General features: G+C 43.7%; 1 protein-coding gene across 3 annotated transcripts in view; it reads left to right on the forward strand.

The window, feature by feature from the left end:
• LOC139549440 (protocadherin Fat 3-like) overlaps nt 1–5,524 on the forward strand; it is a 389,617-nt gene extending 384,093 nt beyond the window's left edge. For 2 of the 3 annotated variants that reach the window (XM_071359936.1, XM_071359937.1), the window contains 2 exons: nt 350–385; nt 1,888–5,524. In XM_071359936.1, the coding sequence (XP_071216037.1) occupies nt 350–385; nt 1,888–2,594 (743 nt within the window). In that variant the 3' untranslated portion in view covers nt 2,595–5,524. The remainder of the gene's footprint in view (nt 1–349; nt 386–1,887) is intronic. The other variant, XM_071359938.1, reaches the window with a different exon arrangement.
• Nucleotides 5,525–9,230: the final 3,706 nt, after the last annotated feature.

Consider the following 9,230-nt stretch of genomic DNA (forward strand, 5'->3'; position numbering starts at 1 on the left):
TATTACACATACATAAATAAACTGACATATTACACATACATAAATACATTGACATATTACACATACATAAATAAACTGACATATTACACATACATAAATACACTGACATATTACACATACATAAATAAACTGACATATTACACATTCATAAATACACTGACATATTACACATGCATAAATAAATGAACACATTACCGATACATAAATACATTGATATATTAAACATTCGGGTGGATGGGAATCTCAGATGGTCCGATCCTAAGCCTCGCAAACATCTGTCTGGCACCTCCAACACAAACACACACTAACAAGCTAAAGCTCTCTCTTCTCCTGTTCTCCCACCTGACAGTGTCAGTCATGGATCAAGGTCAGAGCTACAACAGAGGTGACCCCCCCCCCCTTTCTCTTCATCTCACATCAATCCATCTCATCTCTCTCACTCCCCTTTACTCCTGTCGCTCTCCCTCTCTCCCTTTCTCCCCCTCTCCCTCTCTCCTTCTCTTCCTCTCTCTCTCCCTCTCTTTATCTCTCCCTCTCTCATTCTCTTCCTCTCTCTCTCCCTCTCTTTATCTCTCTCTCTCACTTTCTCTCTCCCTCTCTCTCTCACTTTCTCTCTCTCTCCCTCTCTTTATCTCTTCCTCTCTCTCTCTCTCACTTTCTCTCTCTCTCACTTTCTCTCTCCCTCTCTCTCTCTTCCTCCCTCTCTCTCTCTCTTCCTCTCTCTCTCTGTCTCTCTCTCTCTCTTCCTCTCTCTCTCTCTCTCTTCCTCTCTCCCTCTCTCTCTCTCTCTCTCTCTCTCTCTCTTCCTCCCTCTCTCTCTCTCTCTCTCTCTCGCTCTCTCTTCCTCTCTCTCCTCAGTCTCCGTTCCAGCTCACTGTGTGTGTGTGGTTTGTTACTCCTAGCCCCCTGCCAACACACACACACACCCCAGCATGTGTTTTCCCCAGTCACAGTGTTGTTGTGCTGACTGAGCAGTCCTGATACTTCCTTGGAGTTGGCACGTTGCCGGGGTGGAGAGGCTTCGCTCATCTCCCATGACAACCACTCACTCTCCAACGCGCCTTGTGGCCGTTCTTCCTCAGTTTGGCCATTTTTCACTTTCATTTGCTTTTGCCTGCTGCCTGTGACATGTGATGTTTGATCCTCCCACTGCATTGCATTTGCATCCCACCTCCGAGCGTGTTGTTTTGTTGTTACTGCTTTTAATGAGTTTGTCCTCGCTGACGTTGCTTTGTTGAGATATGTTTTTTACTTTTTAGTGCTTCTCACTTTTGTTTTGTAATTTCCTTTGATGTATGTACTGTCTGTCTGTCCGTTCTTTGTTTTTGTTTTGAATTTTACAGTTTAATGCTTTGTGAAACATTCCCTGGTTAACATTTGGAAGTATGTCAAGCTGTGATGTGTTTGTTTACGTTGAATGATCCCATCGGTCAGTAGCCTCTGATCTCTCACCATGGCTTGGCTGTTCCGAAGTGCCACCCTGACTCCTCCTGAACCCTGACATGCTGTGACCTTTTGACCTGTGACCCCTGACCTGACGTTCCCAGACCTCCCTCCTGCATGTTGTGAAACCTTCAAAACACAGCTAACATGTTCACTGTACAGGATGTTCCCCGTGCTGTGGTTGACGTCTAACTGTGTTTTTGTTATCTACAAACATGCCCGATGGACCTCTGCAGACAGACTGTAGTTGTCCACTAACATGCCCGATGGACCTCTGCAGACAGACTGTAGTTGTCCACTAACATGCCCGATGGACCTCTGCAGACAGACTGTAGTTGTCCACTAACATGCCAGATGAACCTGCAGATTGTAACTGTCCATCGGGCATGTTGGCAGAGATTGTGTCTACTAAATGTAATCTAACTCTGTCCCTCCCTCCTCCAGCATATCACTGGGACACGTCTGACTGGATGCCCAACTCACGTCTGCCCAACATCGAGGAGGTGCCCAGTTACGAGGCCAGCGGCCTCGGAGACATGGTTGCCTCAGCCTCCCGACTGGGGGGCAGCTCTCGCCTGGGGGGCAGCTCTCACCTGGGGGGCAGCGCCCGGGAACTGGATTCAGACTACTACCTCGGGGGCTACGACATCGACAGTGATTTCCCACCTCCTCATGAGGAAGAGTTTCTGACCCAGGACCAGCTCCCGCCTCCCCTCCCCACTCCCCTGGAGGAGTACCAGGGGCACCCCTACGACACCATGCCCGCCACCCAGCCCGCCTCCAAGGAGAGCACCCTGAGTGGGAGTGTTAGTGGCAGCACCGGACGCCACAGGTCCCCCCGCCCACACTTCCACCCCAGCCAATACCTGCCCCCACACCAGCTGCCCCTGGGGGAGGCGGGGCAAGGCGGGCTGGGAGGGGAGGAGTTCAGCACTTTTGTGGGTGGGGCGATCATGTCGGGAGGCGGGGACATGGATGATAATGTGTCACTGAATAGGAGGTTGTCAGTGAACGCATCATCGGCCTCGGACTTGTCGGCCCCCTGCGGTTTTGACGACTCTGAGGCGGGCGGTAGTGACTTTGACAGTATGGATGAGCTCCACCGGGGTGGGACACACACCGTAGAGATGCAGCAACAGACTGAGGTCTGAAGTCTGACTGGGCCCCACTGTGGGGTCAAGGAGAGTGGCAAGGGGACGGGTGGGCATGAGTGCACGACAGAGACTGCTGGAGTAGGAAGTGGACGCTGTGTCGAGCTGTGCAGGTTCCTCTGGGCTGAGTAATGAAAGATGGAGGTAGTCATTCAGAGGGGAATGATTGGTGTTTAATGGACACACTGCTAGATAGTGGCTACATCATCAAAACAGTACCACCCTAACCCTTCAACCACTGCCATTGCAAACACTAACCTCAAACCACTTCACCCATTGCAGGCTTTATCCTTAAACCACTTTTCTTCATTCCAAGCCACTACCCTTGTTCATGACCCTTTAGCCACTACCCTTAAGCTAATACCAAGCCGCATGCAATGGAAAGCAATGTGTTTTGACACATTAGTACCTACAGCTGGCTATCATCATAGCCACTACCCTAGCAGTGGCCCGTGTCAAGATCAGATGGGTGTTATCCTCTTCCATAGTGAGGAACAGAAAGCCTACCAGATATGTTGAGTAAGTAGGAAAACAGGGTGAGAATGTGAATAAGAAAGATTAAGTTTAAAAAAAAATACAAACTTTTAAGAGACAAGTGCAGAGAAAATGGATGAGCTAGTGCAGAGAAAATGGATGAGCTAGTGCAGAGAAAATGGTCGAGCTAGTGCAGAGAAAATGGCCGAGCTAGTGCAGAGAAAATGGATGAGCTAGTGCAGAGAAAATGAATGAGCTAGTGCAGAGAAAATGGATGAGCTAGTGCAGAGAAAATGGATGAGCTAGTGCAGAGAAAATGAATGAGCTAGTGCAGAGAAAATGGATGAGCTAGTGCAGAGAAAAAGGATGAGCTAGTGCAGAGAAAATGGCCGAGCTAGTGCAGAGAAAATGGATGAGCTAGTGCAGAGAAAATGAATGAGCTAGTGCAGAGAAAATGGATGAGCTAGTGCAGAGAAAAAGGCTGAGCTAGTGCAGAGAAAATGGCTGAGCTAGTGCAGAGAAAATGGATGAGCTAGTGCAGAGAAAATGGATGAGCTAGTGCAGAGAAAATGGATGAGCTAATGCAGAGAAAATGGCCAAGCTAGTGCAGAGAAAATGGATGAGCTAGTGCAGAGAAAACGGATGAACTAGTGCAGAGAAAATGGATGAGCTAGTGCAGAGAAAATGGATGGGCTAGTGCAGAGAAAACAGATGAACTAGTGCAGAGAAAAGGGATGAGCTAGTGCAGAGAAAATGGATGAGCTAGTGCAGAGAAAATGGATGAGCTAGTGAATCAAGAAAATATGAAGAATGTTTGGTAAAAAGAAAAGAAGACAATATTGTAATTGAACAGCCAGTACTGTGATATTGCCTTCTCTTTCTGCTCAAAGCAGATGTGATTCTTTTTAGCTGCACACAGCTTCCCTGTCCTACCTCTCACTATACCTGCCTACCCACAGAGGCCCAAAAAGGACTTCTCCCTTACCAGGATGCGGGTGGATGCTCATGCATAGCCTGTACAGAATTTGTGAAATAGAAATGGAAGAAGATTTTTTGTATGATTATCCACTCTAAGAATGCCATTTGGATTGATGTGAAATATGTTTATTATTACCCCTAGTCCAAACGTCCACCCCTGAAATCATTCCTGTGACGCCATGAGAGTTTAGCCATCCTTCTGTCCCACCACATGTTAAACTGATATCCTGCCGCTCTTCTTTTCTGCCCAGTCATTTTGCTTTAATGATGTTATATGATCTTTATTATTTTGCACTAGTATCTTTAGATTTTTGGTTTTGATGGTTATTACATGAAACGTGCTATTTTATTGAAATCCTCCAAAGGACATTATCATGATATGTAATTCTGGCCCAGTTAAATTAGCATAATAAGCAATGAGGAATTTTTATGATAGTCATTTTCTTTTCACTGATGTCCCTAATTTTCAAATAGGTTTTCTTGAGCTATTACATTTCCGAGCATGCAACCCAATGTATTTTCTTTCCCTTCCTTGTTCTCCTTCTGTCCCATGTTGTTTTACACTGAGCAGGTTTTATAGAGTCACTCCAGTATTTCCCAAAGCCATAACAGCAATAGATTGACTGGTGGATGAGGAGTAGGGTCCGTGCACAATGCAAATGCATTCTGGGAAAATAATGTAATAATGTAGCATCCCATCACAATGGCTGTCACAGCGGCCAGGCACCGTTGCATCATGGGTCTTGTCTGTTGCTGTGTTCCATTTTGGTTCTGTCCACTTAAAAAAATAATATTAACAACAGTCACTAACAATGGCTTATTCTAAACACATCTCTATCGCTCCAGGACAGAAGGACAGATAACAAAACAGATGAGTGTCGTATTGGACTTGGAGATGTATTGGACTTGGAGTTGTATTGGACTTGGAGTTGTATTGTAATATAATATACCTGATCCAGTCGGGCAAGATTTTTTTGTAAAAGATGTAAGTTTGTGTTCAGATCTTTGTACAGTGTACATAGATAGCTGGGTTGTTAAAATGCTGATTTTGTAGATATTGAATTGCAATCCTGACCACCTTTCTTTGAGTTTCATGTTTTTGTTCGACGTGAATGTGGACAATAAGAGACCTTGATAAATCAGTCATTTAACCTCCTCTCCCCTCCTCTGTTGGCCTTTTGCCTAAAGTATTATTTTATTTCATTAACCTTTGCTTTAAAACATAAAAAGCCTTTCAATAGACTAGTTAGAACTTGCACGGTATTAAATGCACAAAACCTGCTTTACATTACATCCCAGTGTTTTTTTTGTTTTGTTTAAAATCCTCTGGTTTCTGTTTCTTTTCAATGATTTTAGGTAGTATTGAAATATGTCTAATCTAACTGCAGTCATTGAGTGTACAGAATTAGTTATTTTTTAACTGCTTTTTTGTTTTTTAAATCAATGCTGAAAATAAAAAAGGTTATTGATCAAACAAAGACTAATTTCGTCCTTAATGCAATGGAAAAGGTTTGTCTATGATGTAACAGAATGGACTAAACTTGATTAACTGTAAAAGGTTTGCAAGGTAAACTGGTATGATTACAGATTTACATGCACGTGTCACTTATTGCCCTAAAGCCCTTAAACTCAACTGTGGACCTCGAAGCCAGTTCCACTGCATTTTTTTATTTCCCCCTCTAATCAGGGACCGATTTAGAACAGAAAACCAGCAGGCTCCGGACCTCATAGGGTAAGAGTTGAGTACCCCTGCTCTAAAGCAGTGTTTCCCAACTCCGGTCCTCCAGTACCCCCAACGGTACATATTTCTGTTGTGGACCCAGACCAGTACAGTCGTGGCCAAAAGTTTTGAGAATGACACAAATATACATTTTCACAAAGTCTGCTGCCTCAGTTTGTTTGATGGCAATTTGCATATACTCCAGAATGTTATGAAGAGTGATCAGATGAATTGCAATTAATTGCAAAGTCCCTCTTTGCCATGCAAATGAACTGAATCCCCCAAAAACCTTTCCACTGCATTTCAGCCCTGCCACAAAAGGACCAGCTGACATCATGTCAGTGATTCTCTCGTTAACACAGGTGTGAGTGTTGACGAGGACAAGGCTGGAGATCACTCTGTCATGCTGATTGAGTTCGAATAACAGACTTGAAGCTTCAAAAAGAGGGTGGTGCTTGGAATCATTGTTCTTCCTCTGTCAAACATGGTTACCTGCAAGGAAACACGTGCCGTCATCATTGCTTTGCACAAAAAGGGCTTCACAGGCAAGGATATTGCTGACAGTAAGATTGCACCTAAATCAACCATTTATCGGATCATCAAGAACTTCAAGGAGAGCGGTTCAATTGTTGTGAAGAAGGCTTCAGGGTGCCCAAGAATGTCCAGCAAGCGCCAGGAACGTCTCCTAAAGTTGATTCAGCTGCGGGATCGGGGCACCACCAGTACAGGGCTTGCTCAGGAATGGAAGCAGGCAGGTACAAGTGCATCTGCACGCACAGTGAGGCGAAGACTTTTGGAGGATGGCCTGGTGTCAAGAAGGGCAGCAAAGAAGCCACTTCTCTCCAGGAAAAACATCAGGGACAGACTGATGTTCTGCAAAAGGTACAGGGATTGGACTGCTGAGGACTGGGGTAAAGCCATGTTCTCTGATGAATTCCCTTTCCGATTGTTTGGGGCATCTGGAAAAAAGCTTGTCTGGAGAAGACAAGGTGAGCGCTACCATCAGTCCTGTGTCATGCCAACAGTAAAGCATCCTGAGACCATTCATGTGTGGGGTTGCTTCTCAGCCAAGGGAGTGGGCTCACTCACATTTTTTCCTAAGAACACAGCCATGAATAAAGAATGGTACCAACACATCCTCCTAGAGCAACTTCTCCCAACCATCCAGGAACAGTTTGGTGACGAACAATGCCTTTTCCAGCATGATGGAGCACCTTGCCATAAGGCAAAAGTGATAACTAAGTGGCTCGAGGAACAAAACATCGATATTTTGGGTCCATGGCCAGGAAACTCCCCAGACCTTAATCCCATTGAGAACTTGTGGTCAATCCTCAAGAGGCGGGTGGACAAACAAAAACCCACAAATTCTGACAAACTCCAAGCATTGATTATGCAAGAATGGGCTGCCATCAGTCAGGATGTGGCCCAGAAGTTAATTGTCAGCATGCCAGAGCAGATTGCAGAGGTCTTGAAAAAAGAAGGGTCAACACTGCAAATATTGACTCTTTGCATCAACTTCCTGTAATTGTAAATAAAAGCATTTGACACTTATGAAATGCTTGTAATTATACTTCGGTATTCCATTGTAACATCTGACAAAACTATCTAAAGACACTGAAGCAGCAAACTTTGTGGAAATTAATGTTTGTGTCATTCTCAAAACTTTTGGCCACGACTGTACACCTGATTCTACCTGTCAACTAATCATCAAGTCCTTGACAAGTTCAATTAGATGTTAATGTCCGGGGCTACAACAAAAATGAGAGGACCGGATTTGGGAAACACTGCTCTAAAGTACCAAACAAGTCAACAAGTAGACCCATAAAAACATTACACAGAGCTCCATTGGTACACAGTCCAGCACTAAAAATAAACATTTAGCAACCCAGTGGACCACAGCACTACATTATGAGTAGCTATAGAAACCTTCATGTACACAGTGGCACAAAGCACAGCTTTTTAAGGACTTTTGAGTGCTACTCTGAGCTGCACTAAACTGTATGATTTTGCTAGCGTTCCAGGCCAACTACATTGCAGATGTTGCATTCCATCAACCAACCCACGTGAAGAAATACTACAGTTTACTATAGAATACTATAGTTCTTACTATATAATTCTATAGAATTATGTAATAAACTGTAGTATACTGTAGAATACTATACTACACACTGTAGTATACCTCGATAATGTAGTGCTTAATATATCATTTTGTAGTATACAGTAGAGTACTATCGTGATTACTATAAGTTGTGGGACACTAGATGCGTAACTTGGCTTGACTGGCATATAACTACAGATGTAAATCCTCGATTAGAAGGAAAAGGCTAAGTCCAGGAGATCAATGCAAACTGTCAATTATTTAGGCATAGTGTTGTATAGCAAGCATGTGTATGTGTGGTCTTTTGGCACTTACTCACACTCTTGTACACAACACAAGAACAAAAGTTGAGCTGCTGACAGATGCACGCTTGCATCAGGTGGAATGGTGCGCTTATAACTCAAGTCTGTGAAACCACGAGAGGGAGCGCAAGGCTGTGTGTAAAAGATTGTCAATCAACGATTGGGCTTTTCCACAGTTGTATACTGTAGAATACTATGCTACACACTAGTATCCCTTGATCATGTGTAGTACTTACTATAGAATTATGTAGTAAACTGTAGAATACTACAGTAATGTCCACAAAAACACTAGTTGTTTAACTATAGTAATACTAAAGTATTTAATATATATCCCATTCATTCCCATTCCCCATATCCCAGTTTGTGCCTCCCATGACTGAGAAACTTACATGCCAAGTATAGTCTGTTCCCTACAGGTTATAGAAAAGACTCCAGATGTCACGCCCTGACCGTAGAGATCTTTTTTATGTCTCTATTTTGGTTGGTCAAGGCGTGAGTTTGGGTGGGCATTCTATGTCTGGTGTTCTATGTTGTCCTTGTTTTGTATTTCTGTGTGTTTGGCCTGGTATGGTTCTCAATCAGAGGCAGCTGTCTATCGTTGTCTCTGATTGAGAATCATACTTAGGTAGCCTGTTCCCACCTGTGTTTGTGGGTGGTTGTTTCCTGTTTAGTGTTTGTTTCACCTTTCAGGACTGTTCGTTTGTCGTTTTTGTTGTTTTGTCAGCGTATTTTACCACTTACCACGCTGCACCTTGGTCCTCTTCTCCTTCTCCCGACGATGTTCGTTACACCAGATTTACCTACCTACAGGTTATAGAAAAGACTCCAGATTTACCTACCTACAGGTTATAGAAAAGACTCCAGATTTACCTACCTACAAGTTATGGAAAATGTGCTTTTTTAATTTTTGTCCAGAGGTCTCCTCAAGGAGAAAACCCCCACTTCTATGCCGAAGATAATAAAACAAAAACACTATAGTAATGTCCGCAAAAACAGTACAGTAATTACTATAGTATACACTATAGCTTTTTTAAACTATAGTAATACTACAGTATTTATACTAC

The sequence above is a fragment of the Salvelinus alpinus genome, chromosome 22 (assembly GCF_045679555.1).
Source record: "Salvelinus alpinus chromosome 22, SLU_Salpinus.1, whole genome shotgun sequence".
Classification (NCBI taxonomy): domain Eukaryota; kingdom Metazoa; phylum Chordata; class Actinopteri; order Salmoniformes; family Salmonidae; genus Salvelinus; species Salvelinus alpinus.